We start from the raw sequence: 24,288 nt of genomic DNA, 5'->3' as shown, positions 1-24,288 counted from the left end.
TTCGTAAATCTATCTTTATGAGCATCAAGGATCAATCAAAGATCAGGAGGGATTCATTGTCCAACAGAGGAACTGATTATGTTACTATTTTAGTAACAATTATTTCCTATAACAACTCGCAATAGTTAAAGATGTTGTACTTAATTTTAAGGTTAAGATTACAGTTCCTTATGGATCGGATCCTGGTCTGTTTGGATCGCATTGTTTCATACAGAACAATACTTCAGATGAATATGTGACCAGTTAGATCCACGTCATACCAAGAAACATCATTAAATAATCACAATAATATAATTGAAATGTTTTCTCATGTACGTACGCCTTTTCCATAAGATTGTCATGAAAAATCTATCGCATATTTACATTGGTAATGTGTTTTTCAGTAACTTTTAATATCAAACGACAGAATACCTATTGTTTCACCTCTGGATGTAAATCTAGAAAAAATAATTGACTGTAGCAAAACGAAGTAAAATGGATTGTTTTGTTCCGTACCCTGTCTGGTGGGTTTATTAACCACGGGTGCTATGTACCAAGAAACATCTGGTTTTATGATATGACGAGAGGTTAGACGTTTTGTGGTTTTTAAATTTGTACACATAGTAACAAAGACATTCACATTTTTCAGGTTGATCATACACATTATATGATTTAACATGTATTATGTAATATCGTTTTTGTCTCGCCTGCGATGAAAGTCACAGAATGCGAGACATAGGGTGTACAATCCAGCAGGGACGGCGGAGGCGACGGCGTAAAGTATTTGTATAACGCCATAATCATGATAATTATATTTCAAAATGTAGAAGACCTTAATGCTTCATGCAATGTATGCAGATTCCTTATGATACGAAGATTTCTTGTGAGCAGAGACCCTTTATCAAGAAAATCATGATAGGAAATAAAAGCCCTGGAATATGATTTCAACTTGAAGATATATACTCCGTATGCAGGCGCTGCTGGAATGTTGCTACATAGAAATGGAAAGTTCACAATTAGGAAGCTGAATTATCTCTCTTGTCGTAAAGTTTTGTATTCAACCAACCCTCATTGTCACTTTCTAGATGTTAGTCAAAATAAGAGGCAGACTTAACTGTATCTGTTGTATTATTTATTTCTGTTTTGATGAGATAGATGCGTTCAACATAGTCACCAAATTTTGACTTATTTAGTGAGTAATATCTCAACTATTTTTAGTGTATGTAATGCTTTCATGGTGTTCATGTTTATGGTTCATATGTGACTGTTAAAGTTTTGGAATAAGGTCTATGTCTTAGATATAATAAGCAATAGATTTATTACATTCGGTATATGGCATAAAAATATAAATCATGATAACAGGCGAGATATTCCAGCGTGTGGACTCTTGTTAGTAACTTGTTAAATTTTAAATTAAATTTGCTGAGTTTCTATACTCTTTGGAGATAAGCATACCAACGCCATGTCTCCAGTCATTAACAGTAAAGAACATGAACCCACAAAAACATTTGGATATGATAAAATTAAATGTAAAATAAACATCAATAAGACAGCAATTCAACAAAACTACAAGTTCAGCATGTTTTACTTCATCACAATTTGATCTAATCTTCACTCCCAGGAAGACTGCTAGGTTTTAAAACTTGGTATTTTGACCTTCTTAAAATTTTGTAGAAGAAGATCCAGGTTTTGGGTTTGAAAGTAGAACAAACGATACCCTGATTTTGTAAAAGGATTTTGACTTGCAGCTGAGATCTTTCCATTTTTGCTGATATAATGCGTGATGTAAATTTATTCAGTCAAAAGTATTATCTGAATGAAATTATGTGACAAATTACATTTTAATTTCCTTTTCTTTAATGAATTGGGTTCTAAGTTTTAATGAGATTTCTCTAAAATGAACCAAATTTTTTTAAGGAACATTTTCTTATTTCTTTTTTGAATTGTGAGTACTTCGGTTTTTGTTTTTTTATTTTGATTTGTCTCATGTTGACTGATTAACGAGATCTGAACACTTATATACTACCTTTGCGTTAACTTGTATGGTCCTCATGGTAAATTCTTACCCATGTCACTGCATAATAGTATCAATGGTTATCTTCTGATTAACATTGAAAAAGAGAGCTTTTACACAGTATCTATGTAATATATGTTTTGTCATACATCAGACCGTTATTTTTTTTTTTTTTTTTTTAATTGTTTCATAATTTGTCTTGTCGAGTCCTATTAAAGCTGACTATATATTTTGAATCTACTAATCTATTTTCAATTTATTCCTCCCATAGGAAAAAAACATACCGACTTGAAACATGGCAGACAGATTGAACATGCATGCTTGGCACATATATTTCCTTGCCTTCAGTGGTTTGCTAAGACAGACCTATTGCCAATTCAGCTTTGAAATAACTGCAGTTGTGCTTGCTGGTGCATAGTTTATGGCACGAACGGTAGAACATTGTTTGTAATCATCACACCGAAGGTGATTTAGGGCGACATAACCATGCAACACATTTAAATAGACTTGCTCTTTCCGATTTTCTATAGTCTCGAAAAGGCTATTTTAGCTTATGGCTCTCATATTTATTACGATTGTGCCATATTCCGGGTCTGAAACGAGACCGATCGATTTGTTTCTAATACCTCAATTGCAACATTAAAATCATTTCAGTAAAAAGTTTAAAGTTTTAATAAACCGACATAATACATATTCGTCCGAACAAAACAACAATCTTCAATCTTAACAGACCATTTGAAACAACCAGAAATAAGAAATGTATTTAGAGACAACTATCCTAGGTAATGACTTAATAGTGTAAGCAACAACATGATTTACGACACGGTAACCAAAATTATTACCACTATAGTGGTATACGTCGTGTTACTCGTGTCATGTAATGGTCGGGTAAAGAGTGGCAATTGGATATACTAATAAACAAAGACAATCTTGAATATTTGTTGAAAAAAATAGAAAAAATCAACAAACTAGAGAAGGCCGTCGAGCCTTCACTCTTCAAAGACGTTTTATGTTGGTCTTCGGTATGAAGTTAAAGGTATATCCAGACAATCTTGCCTATTCTGTGTTTTCAATCCTTTTTACAAAATGTATGGCGACATGAAAATAAGATTTCTCCTTTAGGAATTTATCTATAACCAAAATCAGAAAACTTTCGATTTCAAATCCATTACTCTTAATCAGACTTGCAAATGCCCTCCCTAACTCACAGGCGTTTTGCTAAAATTAGGTCATAAGACACATGCTGATTGCTGATGTTGCGTCTCGTTCGGGATAGACATAAACACATTTTGCAGGTCAATTTCGATAAGCGCACTACATGTAAGGAACTTTACACAAAGGGACATACCATACAGATAAGTTAAGCTGGAAAATGAATGTATTGGTCGTCTTCTTTATTAATGTTTTAACAGTACCCATCGTATGCATACGAGTCTTGTTTGCTCCTTCGCTAAGCAATGTCTACAAATCCGGTAATATTTTTCTGACAACAGTTGATCGTTTAACACTTTATTTACCTGACTATGAGTCAAGATTTCCCAAATATTCATACAGTGTGTGAGAATACGTCCTCAGAAAAAGAAAGATCTCGAAACTTTAGAGATTACAAGTATGAAAATGAACAGATATGGCATAATATCGGTAAACCTGGTTGGCAATAATGAATATAGATAATACTGTAAACTTTATTGACTCATGTTATTAAAACGATTGGTCTTTTAGATTAATATATGCCTCATTCCTGTTAGATACAAAACCTACCATCCCATGGGATACGTTACATTTCGAGACAAAATTAATTTCAAAACCATGAAATTTTGACTTGAAAGCAGAGACAAACATTCATTTCTGCATAAAATAAGTCGGATAATTTTTTCCCGAAACTTGTATCAGAAATCTCAGAATCTGTGACTACAAAAAGGTGAAAAGGAGTTTATGGAAAAAAGAAGACTGAGCAATATTGACTTCTTGGAATTGCTTATTGATCGGTATCTTCCATAACACTAGTATATGATATTTGGTACTAACAATCCGTAAACAAGAAATCTGTATAGCTACTTTGTGTAAATAAATAACTAACACCCAGCAAACTGCGTTATCCAAGGAAAAGGAAAAATAACAAAGTTAAAAGGTTTTCCTTTCACTTGAAGAAAGTTTTAATTTATAGAATAGAAATCAGCGTGTTTTAACCGACAAAATACTTTACAAAATAATCATTAACATCTTGGTATTTTTTTGCATTTGAGAAACGTGCTTTGAACATCTATATTTCAAAGGTTTACAAAATATGTGAATTGCTGTTATAAGTATACCGTACAATATATCAGTCACTATATATTTGCGGATATCTGTTTTCTCCTTTTACGGTTTGTGATTTACAGTAATTTATTTATAACCTACTTGTTTTTGACTTCACGTATCTATCAATTATCAGGGTAAGTTTAAAATATAAAAAGTGTGCAAACTATGGTAAATATGTCTAAGTATGTACGATTTATTTATGTTATTTATTTATGAAAAAATCCTTCAATCTTGAATATATTTCTAAACTAATCATTCAATCAAACCTAAAACGAAAGTAGATATTTCAACTTGTTTGTTTTTATTCATCAAAATTGAACTTAAGAAGATGTATTCCTAATCTAGACATGTAGCTTACTAATTTTAATTCGACAATTCATCGTAGCCAATTGTGCGAACAAATCAGTTTGATTTTTGTTTCGAAAGATAAAACACTTTTTTTCTAAACTATTACGTCCTTTGTCATACATTCTATTTGTGCATTCATATACCAACAAAAATTACACATACACTCTCCTATTCATAAATGTCATACGTATACACAATAGTCGCTTATACTATCTAATATCATATACTTATCTTATATAGTTTATGCATGAGTGTTTAACCTAACTATTGTGTAGATACATTTACGTATGGATATGAGAGTGTATATGTATTTTTATTGGTACATCATTGTACAAATACAATGTACGACAAAAACCATTTGATGAATAAACAGAGTTATCTCGCTTTACGCAACAAAAACCAAACTGATATCTTGAACAATGGGTTATGATCAATTGTCGAATCAAAATTAGTAAAAGATTTTCCATTGCCTCAGTAAAACTTTACTCATTAGGCTACCATGCAATAGTTTCAATCTAAATAATTTCAGTGCATTATCTCTCAGAAAAAAGTGAATGTTTTTGAAAATGGTTTGAGTTTTATTATTTAAAATATCCATTTCTAATAGACGGTCCCATTTTGAGAAGCCAAGTGGTCTCACGATTTCCGAGATTTCAAAACATTTACAAACATTTTCTTGTTTCATAAAAATTCGGGACGACTATTTAATTTAACTTTATTCAATTTAATTCAACTGTATATTGCCATATAAACTTTGAACAGTAAGTAAGCGACAAGCACAACATCGGTCTACAGTATGACTGAAAATCTACACATACATATATACGTATATGGATACAATCATTTGCTAACAAGTAAATCTAGCCCAGACTCCCCTGTTCTCAGTTCTAATGACTTTTTAATGTAAGACACAAACTTATTTACTTGATGTGGTGTTGATGGCTTGAGCATTCAAATCATATTTTCTTCAGCAGTTCCCTATTCAATTCGCAGTCTTTAAATAAAGAATGTTTTTATCCTCTAATATCTTACATTTAAGGCATAATATCTGCTCTTTATGCATATTAGAATGTCTTCCTTTTTCTACATTAAGATTATGGTAAATAATTTTTGCTTTTGTCATACATTTTCTATACATAAAGTGTGGTGCTCTTTAAAGGGGCATTAGCTGTCAAATTTATCTTTGCCGATTTGACTCAAAGTCTCATATTTGATTTATAACATACTAAAACATATTTAAAAATTACAAACAGTCTAAAATAAACATATAACAATGTATATCAACATTTCGTGTGTTTTTTGTCTTGACGTCATCTTATTAACCATCGAGATGACCTTCGAATACTGCCGACGGTCATATAATCCGATATAAACATAAATATCAACGTATATCTCTTCGCTAATGCCCCCTTGATAGTCTTCAAAATATAAATTTTGTTTAAGGTTGTTATATAAATAAAATTTACCTTTTGCATTAATTTTTTGCATCTCAGTATACATAAAATTTTGAAAGCAGTATCTAGTATTTGTTTACATATAACATTTAAATGATCTATTTAAGTCAGAACTTACATCTTGTTGCATTAGTGTGCTAACTAAATTAGGTTCAAATAGAATATGTTTTGCATAGGTAAACCAGGAGTATACACCTTCTGTGTTTAATTTTTCACCAAAATTATAAGCTTTTTGCAAAAGAATATGCAGTATACATCATTCAAATCTCTTTAGATATAATTAAATTTTGTTATTTAATCAAAGTTTATGGGAATTCTCTATAACTCAGGTTTAGTTGCAAGATTTGATTACTTCTTTCTTTGTGTAAGTAAAATATTTAAAAATTCCAAATAAAATATTTTAACTGGATTCTTTTTGAGCAAATCTAAAAATGTCTACATTACATCTTTTCTAGAATTCAGAGCTCTATTAAGAGATAAATATGTGTAAAAAGGTTACTTTATCAGAGGGACAGTCAAACTCATAGGTCGAAAACAAACTGACAACGCCATGGCCAAAAATAAAAAGACAAACAGACAAATAATAGTACAGATGACACAACATAGAAAACTAAAGACTAAGCATCACGAACCCCACCAAAAACTGGGGGTTTTCTCAGGTCCTCCGGAAGGGTAAGCAGATCCTGCTCCACATGTGGCATCCGTCGTGTTGCTTATGTTATTACAAATCCGGTAAATAGTATAATTCGGTAAGTCACATTCGTGAAAAGGGAAGGGTATTGTAGTTACGACATTAGGAACATATCCGATATCATCTGTGAAACGGTTATTCCATAACGGTCAACCAACTCGTGATGGCGTCCGTAAAATTTACGAAGGGATGATTTCAACTTCACCCTTTGGAGCTCTTGGTTTAATAGCTTCCTTGTGAGCAGCATAATTGTTTTCATGAGTGAATCAAAGAGGTAGCATATTACATTGACTGGTAAATTATTCACTTGCTTTGTATAAGCTTTCAAACCAATAATAGATGTTTTGGCTTTTTACCACTTCTGCAGTGCTATGAGATAGGTTGGTATTACAATTAAGTAATGCCCCTAAAAACGAATATTCTGATATATCCTTAATACATTTTAAAAATAAACAAATGATGGTTCTAGTTTAGTAGTCAGCTTTTCTGTGTTGACATGAATTATCATTAATATTGTCATACTTATATGTTAACTGCTGAAAGAAAAACCTTTACATTTCGCGAAATACTATGTATGTTTTATGTAGGTTTGGCTCGCCACAAAACCAGGTTCAACCCACCATTTTTTCGTAAAATGTCCTGTACTAAGTCAGGAAAATGGTCAATGTTATATTAGAGTTCGTTTCTGTGTGTGTTGCATGATAGTGTTGTGTTTCTGTTGTGTCGTTGTTCTCCTCTTATATTTGATGTGTTTCCCTCAGTTTTAGTTTGTAACCCGGATTTGTTTTTTTTTTCTCAATCAATTTATAAATTTCGAATAGCGGTATACTACTGTTGCCTTTATTTATCCTAGGCATAGATTACTTTAGCTGAATTTGGCACAACCGTCCGGAATTCTTGAACCTTCGTGGCTTCCTTTCGTACGTTATTTGGTCTATAAAAACTCTTTTGATTAGAGAATCAATCATAAGTCCTTTTTGGACGAAATGTGCATCCGGCGTACAAAATTTTAACCGCTATTTTTCTTGAAATTTTATAATGAGGACAGGAGAATCTGACTTACTTAAGCGAAACCAACAGTTCTGAAACCATTTTTTAACATATGAATATAATACCCTAACGAGTCTCATAATACTATTCCATTTAATAAACGTACCCCTAGGGACAAGCAGAGATCTAAGATAAGTGTACCATGTGCACTTTAGTCTGAATACCTTGGACAATTCATGATCATGTGTTTGTTTTATCAATGACATAATCTGGATATAGCAAATTCAAACAATCAAAAGTATTAGGATGCAATGAGTTATTTGTTTTTTATGTAATCTGTTCTGAAGTATGTTTCTGACATGGCATCCTTAAAATAATGTATACCCTTCATAGATTCTTTCCTGGTGTAAGTTAACATTGAGTTAAATCCATCTATTTTTATTTCCTCTTTCCAGGTTGATAATAAAATATTGACATCACTTTCAATGTTATTTAAAAAAAATACATCATCTATCTTGTCCGCAAGTCCATGGACATCCAATAAAAATAGGAAGTTTTTTTTTCTTAAAATCATTATTATTTTGGTCTGAACTGACTCCATTTTAAGATAAAAACAAATAATGCATTGTTAATATTTAAATGATCTTTCAAATAAACCTATATATACTAAAAATTTCACTAAATTACACTTGTAAACTTTCAAGTACATGTACACCATGTACATGTATACTACCATTGAAATTACAGATACGTTGCATTGCATACAATGAAGGATAACTCTAATTCCTTGGCAATCTTGTGTGTTTTCCAGCCTTTCAGAATTATTTATTTCTTTTTAAAAAAAGAAAAATGGAAATGTATAAATGAATAACTATTAGGTCTACAATTAAAGGATAAATAATCTGCCTGTATTTAATGTTTATTTTAATCACTGAAATAGTTTGTTTTTGTCCTATCAGACAATGTCCTGTTCTAATTTCTATTGTTAGATAGCATACAAGATATGTATAAGCTAATAATATATTCTGAAAATATATAACTATATAAAACTGTAAAATATTTCTATGTTACATAGGGTGTCCCTTTTTTCTTCAAAACAATTGGATGTGACATTGGTTAAACATGTTGAAATTGTCTCAGACTTTGTAAAACTCCAGTCTTAACTGAATTCTCGCTCTCAAGAATTGTTTTCCAAATTGTTGGAATTATAGCTTTTTATCATTTTAGCTGTTTACCTATCCAATTAGTTTTGTTATGCTAATTTCTCATGTTCTTCTTTGACTTTCCCGTTATTGTTTTAATCATTTATATAATTATGGTATTATCAATGGTATTTAAAAAAAAAACAATGTTTCCTTCTTTTGTCCTTTAGATATTTATTCCCAATATAATCAGTTGTTGAATTAGTCTAAGATTTTGCAGGTTTTGTAGTTTTTCCCTTTGTGTATTTTATTCCTGTTTTGATTATCTTTAAAATAGAAGTTTTAAATGTTGTACTTATTGATGAAAGGTATTAAATTTGTATTTTCTATGTTCATAATGAAGATAAGAACATGTTTTCCAAAATAATTGAATACGTACAATATATGCTTTACTTTCCAGCTACATATTGCATGAGGTGTTATTCTTTTGACCCATCGTGTTTGAACTGATTTAATTTGTTTTAAACTGTCTGTTATATTTAGACGGGTTAAACATTGTAACATCGTGGAAATGTTCTTTTCACTTTTCCTATTCGATTGTTCCAGATGAAATAAAATATGATTTTATTAAACTTGATGCGCTTTCTGTATTATAAATGTTTATCTCTTTTTAAAGAATTTATTTTCTAATATTTTAGAAGATATATTGGTTTTGTTGTTCTTAATTTATTTTCTTCCGCCAAAATTGTTTTCTTGCATATAATTGATGTTTTGTAACAAATCGATAACATATTTGGCATATTTTACAGATAATGAGCTTTTGACACTGCCCTGCTCACCCGAACACTTTGTTATAGTTGTCTTCTCTAACACTGCGTTTTTGTTTTTGTTTTTGTTTGTACATCTCTTCTCTTTTTATTTATACAAAATTATCTTCTTAAATTGTTCTTTTCAAACTTCGATTTATTTAAACTGAACCGATTCGATGACATCTTAATACAGTTATCTACCTTTCATTATTTTAATTAGTGGTATGCTGGTGTTAGCCGTAAACATCTAGTGTCTTTTGATTTGAGATCCTTGAGCTTTGACATGGAAAAAGGGAAGGGGGTTTCAAGATCAAAGGTATAGGTAATCGGTAATGTTTAAATCTTAAACTTTTCGTGTAAGCACATCTCCTCTGAAACTATATGTGATAGTATAACAGGAATATTATAAAATGTTTGTGTTGTAGAGACGAGGAAATGAGACATTTTGTCAGAAGTGTACCTATCACTTTTATTAAAGTTATTGCCCCTGAATTGTTTAAGATTAAGATTAATTGATAATTACTTCAATCAAGTACATTATAAAGGCATGATGTCTTTTTTGTGTACAATTGGTGGCATGTGATCTTGTTAATGGCCAATCGGAAGCTACTTTATCTTAAGGTAGAAGTTGTTGTTGGTCCAAATATTCCAAGGTCTGGCCACCATACATTTTCGAAATAAGCGAAAACTGAACTACGTAGGACAGAAATAGGACCTCACTTTAACCGAAAGTGGATTCTCATTTTTTCTCCCTCAGTTCAAAGAAAATATCCTAGAAACCATGAGGTCAATATGAAATAACATCAAAAGTAACTTTTAATAAACCAGAAGGAGCTTAGTATATCCCTTATTGTAAGTGAAAGTGCATACGAACCATTTATTATTAAAATATTGTTAACAACACAATCATCTGATACCGAAAATACTTTGATGTCAAACGGAAGTTGATAGCTATTTATCTTCATTTAAATAAAAGTATTACACACTTTCTTTTTGTTGAATCAGGGATATCAACAAACTTAAATTCCTAGGTGGAAATACTTGTAATTGTTCTGTGAGCATTTTTTTTTTCTTCCACCCAATTTATTTTTTGTGCTGTACTTTTGTTTTCATGAAATATCAATAAAATGTTTGGTAAATGATATTGCATAGGAAATGAGCGTTTGGAAACTCACCTTGTGAAATCAAACACTTTTCAGTATACGATTATTCTGCTCTTACATTGTTTTCTTGTGTGCACATCTCTTCTGTAGAAAAAAAGATAGGGACAACATTATTTTTCGGTATTTTTCGTTTAATCCTTAGGACGGTTCGGTCAATTTGACAAAAGCGATCAAGTGACTTTTGTTTTTGTAATCCTATTTGAGCTATTTACAAAAAAATGGCATGTTGCAGTTACTTTTTATCATTTAACCATAGATTTTGAAAAATTTAGGTCATTGTTTAAGGTAAAGGTCATGTTTTAAATTTTAACCAATTTTTGGGAAAATTATCCGGGAAAAAATACGATACAATAACCTGCACCCTAAATTTAACTAAAACTACATTCGTGTTTATGAATCTACATCAAGGATAAAATTCGCCATGCAAACTTCTGCTCCATCCAATTTAAAGTGCTTTTTGTAAAAAGATAAGCGTGTTATCGTGTACGAGAGTGTAAAATTAAAGAACACAATGGATTGCACAATCAACATAACTGTATCTTTATACTTTCGTGATTCGAGCATCACTAAAGAGTCTTTTGAAGACGAAACGCGTCTGGCGTACACAATTATAAGCCAGGTATCTTTGATGAGCAAATATAATCCAGTTAACAATATGTATGTCCACATGCGCGTCTCGACCTGGTAATAGATATATTAGAACAGCTAAATGAGTCATAATCATCTCTAGTGCATGCTCCTTTAAATGAAACAGTAATTTTCCGAATTCAAATAGATTTTGATATCAGACAGTAAATAGAATTAAAGTTAAAACTTAAGTCCGATTTTCCTACAAATAAAAAAGAAAGTGTATTCACAGCAAATAAAAAATGATAAAAGTTCCGTTGATCGTAGAAAAGAAAGGAAGATGCAAATATTTGTTTATTTTCTGGTGTTACATCTGTGCGTGTTCCTAATGAAATTAACAAAGAAACACGCAAGACGTATATTTTTAGATGGAGAAAAGTGGAAGGGAAATAGGGTTTTAACCCTTGAAAGTTCCTAAAATACCCTTATCTAAATATAAATAAACATTTTGCACTGACCAGCAAGAGTGTCATTTACGTGTATCCAGGTCATACCTCTGTCCTTTTCGTTCGCTTTCTAGTAACTAGGTCTCGTGTATTTGATAAAGAAACTGGTCACAAGTCTGCAAGTTAAAGACAAAGGTTGTTTCTCGGAGTATAGAATGTGTGTTGATTGTCACTGCAAAACACACAACTAATCAGTAAGAATGACATATGCGTCTTAATGTATAATCCAAACTGCCATATAATCAATAAGCCAGAAAGCCAACCAACCATTTAAATCAACCATTCAGTCATTAAATGAATGTATTATTAATCTACATTGACAGTAAGCATAATTTCAATCAATCAATCAAACAATCAACCAACCAATCATGTATTTATTTAACAAACAAACAACCAATCGATATGAAGAACTTTTTCTATGCAAACAGCTTGTCAATCAATCAATAAACCAACCAACCAATCATACAACCAATCATATACAAATTAATTTTAAAATATTATAAGGTCTTTCCATCCTTCCGTGGAAAAAACTCTTTGATTGCATATTCTGTGTATCCAGAAGTTTAGTTATTTTCTAATTTTGTATTCATTATTTTTATTACAGTAATCAACCGGAAAAGTTGCTTGAAAGCAGAATTAGTTATTAAACGACCTGTTATCCTTTTCCTATTTCGATTAATGACAAAAACTAAAATCATGCTGAGGGCAAATATCGAAAAGGATAACTATGATAGAATTAATAAACTTCTTCAAGGAGCAGCAACTCCAGCAGTTAAACAAAAGTTTGACAAAGAGTTTGACCCCAGTATATTAAAATCAACACTTAATAAAAGTTTCATTGGATTGGCAAAATTGAAAAAACAGAGAGTCATCAACCAGCAACAATGGACTTTGTTATTCCCTAAAAATGGTAAGGAAATACGCAAGTACACAATCAAAAAGTGAACGATCATTTAACCTTGGAAGAAGGGTGAGATAGTAGAGTTATGTTTTGTTCTTTAAAAAAAAAGATTAATAGATTAGGGCAAAGGAAACCAGATATGATTTTTGAACGTATTTGCCAAGAATTATATAAGGTTAAGTTTTTAAAAAATAGTTGATGCTTGCGTGGGATGTAAACAAGTTCAGAATGTAAAAACACATAACCTCACCCCACTCCAAGTTAATTGGTCGTTCGCTGATATCGACAAAGTCAGAACATACAGAAACTATTACACTACCTCATAAATACCTTATTATTCCTGTGTACCAAATTTAATTCCCATGTAGGTCTCGATACACAATATGAAAATATAATTAGCAATAACAATATTTATCATCATCATCATCATCATCATCATCATCATCATCATCATATCGTCGCCGTTATTTTGTAAATGAAAGATTGTGTTGTAGTGTCTGACAGCATTGTGATTTTTCTTGCAATGAATTACACGATTGAGGAGCAACAACTTCCAACTCTTCCGAGGCAGCTGAGGTCATCCCAGGTTTTATGTGGGGCTCGTGTTTTTCAATCGTTCGTTTCTTTTGAAGTGTTGTGTGAATTTTTCGCATCTATTTACTAGAAAATGGCCTTGACTATTCAAATAAGAAGCTCTGGTATGATTGCAAATAAGACTGGCCTTTGCCTTCCAAAATGGAACTAACAAACATAAAAACTGATTTTGACTGATCTTACTCTTACACATACTAACTTCTGCTTAGACCTAAAACATATTGAAATGAGGATTCGTTTCCTATTCGTAGTGAGAGTTGTCAATCAAATGCCAATTGATTTTGTAGAAGTCAAAGGTTTCGAATGCTATAAGAAACCAAAGGGGCAGAATTACGCACTGGGCCATAATGTATAAAACATAAATACTGTTCCCAGCACATAACTGTGTCCAATGTCGTTTTTGATATACACATTTGATGTTTCCATATAGACACGATGTGTTCTCTTCAAGCTGCTCTTTATAAAATATAAGCCCATTTGTTTTGTTTTTTTTTCAGATATAGGATTTGTATCTGTTACATCAACATGATCAGAATACAAGATACATGATCAATAATATCCAAAAGAAAGACATAATAATGTTTTTCATCACAACTTTCGGTACCTTTCATTGTTATTTTTAATTGCTAGTATATAATAATAAGCATTTTTGTTTTGTTTTTATACAACTCTCAAATTTTATTTTGATAAACTAATGATGTTTACATTTATACATTTTCTTGTTATAGGTGCACCATCATCCTCGGACTTTGACCTAACTTTAATGATATGTCTGCTGCGAAATTTTACGGATATAGATAAATCTGATGTATTTCCCATCGAAACCGACACAAGTGATGCTGCAAGTCTTTTGAGATTGAAACACTACAGAAACAACATAGTTCATAGTAAGACATTTACTTTGTCTGACGAAGACTTTAAACAATACTGGGAACATATTACTTGTGTAAGTTTTCGCAATATAGAATATAAAAAAATCATTTCAAAATTCGTTGTGCATTTCAAAAGTTATCATTTAAAACATTCTAGAAAAAATTTAGAACTAGACTTGGTCTAATTCTACGAAGGATACATACACGAGGAGTCCGGAAAAGAACCAAACAATCATTAATGTGGTCAACTTTGTTCCATTTAGAACATCTATCAACCTTTGAAAATATTGAGAATGGAAATAGGGAATGTCTCAAAGAGACAACAACCCGACCAAAGAGCAGAAAACAACCCAAGGCCACCAAATGGTCTTCAACACAGCGAGAAAATCCCGCACCTGGAAGCCGGCTTCCGTTGTCCCCTTAACAACAATGTGTAATAGTTCAGTGAAAATGGACGTCACACTAAACTCCGAAATATATAAATGAACACGTTCGGGATATATGTCACTAGCCATGATTATAGTTTTTGTTGCATTCGCATTCTATGCCTACATCAGAATTCATTTTAAACATGGTCACTATTCCAAACCTTGAACCAATTAGTCATCAATGTTGTTAGTTGTATATGTCTATCCGGCAGGATTTACCTCTTTCAATGAGCATGGTAAGTGTCGATATTGATGTAAATATATTTAGCAGGGAAATATACTACATCTTGGTCTGATTCTTTATTGTTAAATGTTACAGAAGGTAATATGAGTAACTGTTGTGTAGAATAGTTGTATGAACATATCCTTGTGTCAAGAATTTCCTGGCATTCGCCATATTTTAAGGTTAATTAATCAAATGATATTCAATTACCTAGGTTAGTTGTTCAGGTATTATGAGTAGTATAACAAAAAATATATCTTTATGTATTGAATCCCTGTCCGATGTACATTGTCTTCTGACAGGGAATACCGGCCTATGATTATGTTTCATGGTTTACAGATCATCATTAATTTAATTAAGTTAATTTCACTTGTTTTGTTCATTGCCTTAGTAATTAAGAATATAACATCAATTTTGTATACTATAGAGATGTGTTGTAAAAAGGAAAACAACACGTTTAGAATTGTATGCTTCCGACACTTTGAAAAGGAAAAATATGTTCTCTTCACAGTAGCTACAAATAAAAAATCAACTATATAGTGCCTACAGAAGCGTTTTTAAGTGTACATTTTAGTTTGGCAGGATTGAGCTGACCTTAAAAGAAAATAACATTTGATACACCTTGTGCGTCAGATGCGCTTCTCGTGATAAACTTTCATCAGGAAAGCGCAAACCTGTATATTTGAAAACATATCATGAATAATACATAGAATCGTTAAGATCTATTTGAAAAAATGGAACCGAAAATAGCCAAATTCCTTTACAGTAAGATTTTCCTGAGGAAATTGTTATATCATTTTCTTAATATTTTTTTAAATTTATCAACAATGAATTCTTAAAAAAAAAATGTAATCATGTCAGTACCAACGAACGGACTATTATACTTGTGATACGCCCGGGGGCTAAAATATCACCAGCGCATGCTCCAGTAGCATTTTAAAAGTCTTTAGCTTAAACTTATTTTCAAATTTTAATGATAAACATTATGTTTTCGAGCTATCATGCTATGTTCAGTATCATATCTATCAGTTTTAGATCAATAATTGATAAATTTGGTTAATAAAATGAAAGTAAACTGCAAATGTTGACCTCATTTTGATTGTTCCTTGATTGCAGTTGATTTTCTTGACACATATACATGTACATATACATGTGTAATAGATTATCATTTCAAATACAGACAACATAATATTACATTGTAAGTCATAAACTTTTAAACAGATTCGACAAACATTGTGTCTTATATTTTTACGAAAATGGCATATAGTGTTTCCCATAGCAAATCATGAACTTTTCCAAAAACATAGAAAGTAGTAGACACTGTCTATTCGTAATACTTACTCCAGATGAGTTTTCTTGTCTGAAATTTAATCCGTTATCCACCTCCTTTTAGAAATTTAGTTTTAAAATTCTTAATAATTATTCGAAATTTTTGTCATATCAAAACATGTCGTGGGCCATTGTATGCAAAGGTGGTTGTCGAAGTTGTATCCGCAGGTACCGAAAATTGATTATGTCTGTACATATAAAGTAGTATGAAGATGTGAAACAATTACATTATGTTCTTGATATCTAATCATAAAAAAAATAATGTTCTTATATTAATAATGGATATTTTATTTCAAAGTCATTCTTTAACATGTATTTTGATTTTACATCGGTTTAAACATTTTACAGGCGGTTTGCAAACTTGGTGGTGAAAGTTACAAAGAAATGTGTTTGCAAGTTAAATGCGGTCAACCGGACGAAAAGGAAAAAAGATATGAAAATGACTGCCAAAAGTGTACGAGGTAATTTCAGTTTTCCTGTAAGAAATATTGATATCTAATCATTTTTAAAATACATTGAGATAGCACAAGGTTTTATATTATTTCAAAAATTGTGTCAGTTTTATTAATTTCACTTACGTCATACGTTTATGTTTTCATTAAATTTAATTATAGGTTTGTTAAATTTTTTCCATCATTACAGTACGCTGTACACACCATCGTAGTTCAATGTTTCTTTAGTTTAGGTAATATCGATAAAGTGTTTTGCTACGTTGTTGTCTATTATACCTTGAAAAAGTTAAAAAAAAAATTTGCTATATCTAAATCTGTTGCGATGTAAGGATCCTTCGAGAACTTTGCTGAATATTAGTCGCCTGTGATGAAGTATATCTAAAATAAAAGATGAAAGATATGGGTAACAGAAATTATCAGACAACAATAAAATTCATATACTTCATATGTAAATCTAACATCGATATATATAAATTCAGTTTACCATGAACACAACTGAGATTAATAAATGATAATCCTTTACTTATGACGTTCTTTTATATTCCTTGTCTCTAAAAGCTTTTGAATTATATACTTTAGGAATTTAACTTACGATGCTTTTCATTTGGAATTGTTGCTTTTACCTCTATCACACACAAATATCATACATTTAAGCGTCAATAATGTTTATTTATTGCAGAACCCGACAAAGAAGAAAATTGGATATAACACACAGGGAGATATTTTCCTATAACGGTTGTAATTAAAGACAATCACAGAAGCATTTGAACAACCACTTTTAAGTAGTATCAGGATAACCTGAAAGAGGAAACACCGGTCTTTTTCGCTATGTTGCTTCAATCTTCTGAAAAACACAACGATCTGCCAACAATCTAGACATTATTCAAAAATTTCCTTGCACTTAACATGCTTAGTATTATCATACATAAACTGAAAATCAAAAAACTAACACAAACAACCGAAACTGTATACAATCCTCCGGAAACAAATATGACGACGAAAGTGTTTATTCAGGGAAGCAGACATGGAGGGCAGAATTGCATTATTAAAGGATAAATTAAGCGTAACATACAACCAGGGTAGACTTGTACTGCAATTAGTTGCCGGTTCAGCAGGTTTAATTGAAAAGTTTTGTTTCGAGCAAATTTCACTATCAGACAGGCCTGGTCCGAGTATACATGCAGCCGTTATTTATGAAAAAACGTACATGTATATAAGAGCGTTTATTACATAGGTATTTTCATTATACTAATGATTAAAAGCGATCCTAATGCTTAAAAATGAATAACTGGATATCTCCTCAAATTGCATGCCGCAAACTGCATGCAATGTCAATATTCAAGATAAATCTGGATAAACGGCGTTGCATATAGGAGCTGGAGGACGCAAATCGTCGATCGTAAAAATGGAAAGACAGCGTTATCTTACATACGTGAAAATGACAACAGACAAATAGTCAAACTATTTTTCTGGAAACATTAGCAACAGAGGGAGTAAAAAGTGAAATTAAAAAAAAAGTTCAATCAAGATTAATAAGTGATAATATCAGAGTAATAAACACTTTTAAATATATATTTATTCACAATTAACATTATGTCAAGCTGCTTGGCAAAAGAGATATGGAATATACGTTATTGAGAGAGCAACCAGAGGACAAACTAAAAAATCAATAGATCTCATGATTAATAAAATTGCTTATCAGGTTAAACCCAACATTTTCTTCGGATAATGCCTGTACCAAGTCAGGATATTTGACATGTGTTCTCCATTTGTTCCGTTGGTCGATATACAAATGTCGTCTAACGTTTGATTTTGTCTGGTTTTATGGACTTCTCCCATTTTGAATTTTCCTTGGAGATTGTTATTTTTCTTAATACTTATTTACCCAAGTGAGTCATTATTTTTCATTTTAAATCGTCAATTGTCGTTATATAGTCCCCTTTTAAAACATTATAAACGTCCAATCCTTAGACGATAATGATTTCAGTGTGCTCAACTTAAAGTGGCAACTATGTCTTACACATTCATTACGAGAACAAATGAATAATTTTTTTAAGGGTTCTTTCGCTTGCTGAAGGCGTTTAACTCGCCTTCAATGAGGCATAGTCATTAACCCAATTCTGATCTAGATCCAACGGTTTGCTGTTCTTTCTTTTTCTTTTAGTAAGATTGAACTGTTTCTGTATTTCATTATTGACAAGCGGATGTAAAGTTGAGCTCTTGACTATACGTTGCATTGCGCTTTAATGGAAAATTGCCCAATCAATATGCCGATTCAGATTCTAAATCATTCTTGTAATTGCTTACATCAACGTCCTTTGCTAATCTACATCCATTGTGTATTTGGATTATAAACATCATAATTAATGGGAGGCGGCTTTCCTGATATGGAACTTGCGCCCTTTGCGTGTATTTGGACTACATTTTCAGAAGCTTATATCCAAACCGTTTGGAAGAAAATGACGTTTTATATATTGACTTTTTTATAAATTACGATATTAATCACTTACAATATTGATGACTTTGATGTATGAAATATGCTCTGAATAACAGCGGCCGATATTAGAGTGTACAATGAATAAGCAGATTGCATAGTATCTGTGGGTCCTTTTGTTGTACACTCTAAAATTTCAAAGGTAGGGGTTTAGTTCATCATCTTCATCTTTGTGTACCTCAAATAGTTGTTAAAACAGGTATCATGTAAATGTGTATTTCCTAAACCAGGAATAATGTTAGCCTCTAATAGCTAACGTTCGTATTGATTTGTTTTCATTTGTTTGTTTATTTGTTTGTTTATCTTTGTTTGCGGTTCATTGTTGAGTTGTTTTTTCGGTTGTTTTTTTTCATATTTTGATATGTTTTTCCTAAAGAGAATTTGGTAATGATGTCAGATATTTGAATATATCTATGTCAGGTATTTGAATACATATGTTTAATTCACAGCATATCTAATGACAGATAATGTCTATATAAAGAACTGTCAAGATAAGTTTAAAAATTAATTACGTATAAATTGTCCCACTGCTTAAGCATTATTATATATATACAATAAAAAAATTTAATTTAAAGTAACTTAGGAGAATTGAGAAATAACGATAATATATACCAAATATAAAAAAGAAGATGTGATATGATTGCCAATAAGACAACTCTCCACAAGAGACCAAATGACACAGAAATTAACAACTATAGGTCACCGTACGGCCTTCAACATTGAGCAAAGCCCATACCGCACGGTCAGCTATAAAAGGCCCCGAAATGACAAAGGCTGTTATTAGTTTTACTTTTTCATCCTTTCTTTATAAACATTTTTCTTATAGGGACAATATCCTGAAAGTTCTAGGGTATATCTGTAAAAGACTGTTCTGGAGTGGAACAGTTCTCAATGACGTAAATAAGCAATAAGCTAGATTGTCCATATAATAATTTTTTTATAAGAAAAGATAAAAGAGTAAAACTAATAACAGCCTTTGGTATATATTATCGTTATTTCTCAATTCTCCTAAGTTACTTTAAATTAAAATAAAAATTGTTTATGAATATAATAATGCTTTGTGCAATCTTTCAACTACTCTTATATATATCTACACTAGTGTATTTAAATACATTATTTTACAAAAACTTGAACCGAGTGAAAATGTCTGTAATGAGTTCAAATAAAAACAAACTTACTCAATCTATAAAATATTCGACACATGTTTCTTTTCAATTTTAAACAGTTCATTATGAGATAATTTATTGCACAGAAACAGAGGCAGAAACTCTCCAGTTTGCAGATACATCAGTGTTATCCAATGCCAAATGTAATGAACTAGCAGATCCTACAGTTCCCAATTCTCAAATATGCGCTTATGACTTCGAGAATATACAACAAGCCTGCAATGTTGGTAGAAATACTTTAATGTCATATGAAACAGGATTTTCTTAAACTTAAGCTTCAGCAAATTAAAAGTACATTTTGAGCATTGTTTAATGACACTGATTGATATGCATAGAATTAATCAAAGCTGTATTTTCTCTAAATACTGGGTAGTTTCATCAGTGTATATTCTAGTAGCTTGATATAACTCGTAACTCGTCATGAGCTTTTTCGGAACGTTAAATGGAATAATATAAGAAAGATACTCTAAGTGAGATTCGAACAGAATTCTGGTTGCCTAGTGGTCTGAGTATTCGAACTACTGCATCACTAGCCAATCAACTCTGAGATTGTGCGTTAGATTTTACACCTGGAGGGTGCCCTCAATTCCAATCTTAATTGACTAAGGATTTTTATCTGGCGCATAAAATTATAAGCCTGGTACCTTTGATAACTATTCCTACATAAGGTCAGTTGTTCTCTCAGGGTTCTCCTCCTTCCTCCACCAATGAAATCTTTTTGCCACAAAATCGCCAACAGTGCTAAAGGTTACTTAAACACAAATCAAACAATGAACCAATCAATAATAATGCTTGAATACTATGTATTCGTGTACATTTTGATAATTTATAGTCAAAGGTACATGCATATTATATGGAATTTGATGTAAGGCCTACGACATGAAATAAATAGCCAACTCATCTTACTCACATGTCGCTTTTAAGAATTAATATATTGGTTTTAGCTTTTCAATGATACAATCCATTGATCACAATTAGAACACCGACATCCATACGGTTGCCAATAGTAGGAAGACCGCAACTACAAATGTATCAACGACTCTGTGTATAACTGTAATGGAGGGGCAAAAGATCCCAGAGGGAAATTTGAACTCATAGATCGAAAATAAACTGACAACGCCATGGTTTAAAAAGAAAAAGACAAACAGACAGATAATAGTACACAAGACACAACATAGAAAACTTATGACAAAGCAACACGAACCCAGCCTAAACTGGAGGTGATCCCAGATGATCCGGACGGGTAAACAGATCCTGCTCCACATGTGGCACCCGTCGTGTTGCTCATGTTATTACAAACCCGGTAAAGAGTTTAATTTGATAGGTCACATTCGAGAAAAAATTTTAATAAAACAGTACGTCACAATTTTGAAATGTTTTCATAATCAAATAATATACATGAATATATATATATATATGTATGTATCGTATTCAATGATAATACTTAATGTTACATTCTACATTATTTATATGAAATTCTATATTTTTATGAAAATAATATATAAAAATATGTTTTGAAATTTATAAAATTGTAATTGTATTTCTATTTTCAGGGTGATGCTGGTGGACCATTGACATGTGAAATAAATGGAAATCGTGTTCTTGTCGGAGTATCTGCGTAGATTCATAATGTTTGTAATGCTGAAAAACCATTTGTGTATTCAGCAGTTGCTTATTATACTTCGTTAATGAAAAATGGACCGTATATTTATGGCTAACAAACGATGTGTGTAAAATATCAAATAAAAGAAAATGAAAATGATGTGTGGTCTTTTGTTGCAGAAATTAGAATATACTGTATTCCAGCCATATTACATATTCCTGACTTGGAACATGCATTTTCTTATGTAAAAAAATAGCCGATTAAATGTGGTTGGATAGCTCTCACCTTTAAGATATTCGCATTTAAGTGAATTGGTAAAAAGAGCAAATTTAGTAGAAATAGACAAAAAACAATGGACATTTCCTGCAGATAAATAGACAACAGACATACAATGTAGCACACATATAGATTACAGATGCATCTAAACATCGGGAATTAATTGTAGTGTCCAGTAGATTAAGATGTCCCTTCTTTTGTAGTGTTTAACGTTTTGGTGTTCATGGCAAGTGCATAACCCGATGCTGCTTTCTATTCTCTATCCAGTCATTTTTTGTGCTTTAAGTGGAGTGACTACTCAATTTTTTGGAAGCCAATACCTTAATCTGACTATTTGTGTGGTCGTAGTCATTTCCTACGGTGCAGTTTTTAAAACAAATGAAAAAAAAAGACACTACACCCGTCGTGTTGCTTATGTTATTACAAATCCGGTAAATAGTCTAATTCGGTAAGTCACATTCGTGAAAAGGGAAGGGTATTGTAGTTACGACATAAGGAACATATCCGATATCATCTGTGAAACGGTTATTCCATAACGGTCAACCAACTCGTGATGGCGTCCGTAAAATTTACGAAGAGATGATTTCAACTTCACCATTTGGAACTCTTGGCTTAATAGCTTCCTTGTGAGCAGCAATCCTCTATCAACGAAATCATGATAGGAAACACAAACCAGGGAATATCGTATCAATTGGGAGATATATACTCCGTATGCAGGCGCTGCTGGAATGTTGCTACATAGAAATGGAAAGTTCACAATTGGGAAGCTAAAATCATCTCTTTTGTCGTAAAGTTTTGTTTCAACCGACCCTTATTGTCAATTTCTAGATGTCAGTCAAGATATGAGGCAGACTTTACTGTATCAGTAGTATCCTTTATCTCTAGTTTGATGGGATAGTTTCGTTCAACATAGTCATCAAATTTTGTATTATTAAGTGAGAGAACATCATCTATATAGCGGAACGTAGAGTTAAAGGATATTGCTAACTTCTTATCTTTCTTCCTAAGAAGTTCCTGTATGAAGTCAGCCTCATAATAGTAAAGAAACAAGTCGGCAAGAAGAGGGGCACAGTTGGTTGCCATTGGAATTCCAACAGTCTGTTGAAAAACACGTCCTCCAAACGTAACAAATATGTTGTCAATCAAGAAATCAAGCATCTTGATAATGTCAGTTTCAGAGAATTTTTTGTTTGAATCAGAGTGATTCTTTACAAAGTAGGATTTATCCCTCCCCAAGACAAGATACTTGTATCTACGTTCGTCATTCTTTTTAATGAAACAAAGTAAAACCAACTCTTTCAATTTGTCTTTTAGTTTGGAATGGGGAATACTTGTGTAAAGTGTAGAAAAGTCAAATGTTTTGATACTATTGCAAGATGAAAGAGTCTTAGATTGTATGTACTCTAAAAGATCTTTGGAATTTTTTAGTATCCACATCTGATTCACGCTACCTCTAGAATAGGCAGTTTCACAATAACTTTAAAGCTCGGATTTGATTGCTGATAAAATAGATGTTAATAATTAAGATAGAGGTTTCGTGGAGCACTTGGGAAGACCCAGCAATATACCGTTGTTTGTAAGGACACTTATGTAGTTTAGGTATCCAATACAGTGATGGAAGAAATCCTAGTTTGATGCAATCATTAGATAGCTCAAAAGGGACTCACCCAACTTGCTGTCTTTCAGTACAAAAACAAGCCCACTTCAAATGCTATAATTATAGGTTTCTTACAGTTAAACTTGCGATATAAAGATGTTTGACGTTTTATGATTCTGATACCAAACTTACTGTGGCATGCTTGCTAATCGAGAACCCTAGGAGAGTGGACACACTTTGTCTATGCGGACCGTTTCAACAAAAGGTTGAACAATGAGAAGATCGTTGTTCTGAAAATGTTGTGCACTTTGCATGCAAAAGACTCTTGTAGCAACTCTTTTTAAGGGGTTCAACTTGCCTGCTGCTGATGATGTCAAAATTTTCTCCAC

At 31.9% G+C, this 24,288-nt stretch overlaps 1 protein-coding gene across 3 annotated transcripts; it reads left to right on the top strand.

Moving 5' to 3' along the window:
* The first annotated feature begins 4,340 nt into the window (after positions 1 to 4,340).
* Positions 4,341 to 22,118, top strand: LOC127711531 (uncharacterized). Of its 3 annotated transcripts, none has more exons than XR_007986782.1 (5): positions 4,341 to 4,428; positions 12,569 to 12,874; positions 14,188 to 14,346; positions 16,660 to 16,772; positions 17,443 to 19,353. XR_007986782.1 is itself a non-coding variant. In XM_052217611.1 (4 exons), the coding sequence occupies exons 2-4, from the start codon at positions 12,643 to 12,645 to the stop codon at positions 22,043 to 22,045; spliced, it is 519 nt and encodes a 172-aa protein (XP_052073571.1). In that variant the 5' UTR covers positions 4,341 to 4,428; positions 12,569 to 12,642; the 3' UTR covers positions 22,046 to 22,118. The 3 variants fall into 3 exon arrangements, 1 of the variants encoding a protein (XP_052073571.1); XR_007986781.1 differs by having other exon boundaries at positions 14,188 to 14,405; XM_052217611.1 differs by lacking the exons at positions 16,660 to 16,772; positions 17,443 to 19,353 and adding an exon at positions 21,977 to 22,118 and having other exon boundaries at positions 14,188 to 14,405.
* Positions 22,119 to 24,288: the final 2,170 nt, after the last annotated feature.

Source organism: Mytilus californianus, unplaced genomic scaffold, assembly GCF_021869535.1.
Source record: "Mytilus californianus isolate M0D057914Y unplaced genomic scaffold, xbMytCali1.0.p SCAF_8, whole genome shotgun sequence".
Lineage (NCBI taxonomy): Eukaryota > Metazoa > Mollusca > Bivalvia > Mytilida > Mytilidae > Mytilus > Mytilus californianus.
This window is presented reverse-complemented; position numbering and strand designations above follow the sequence as displayed.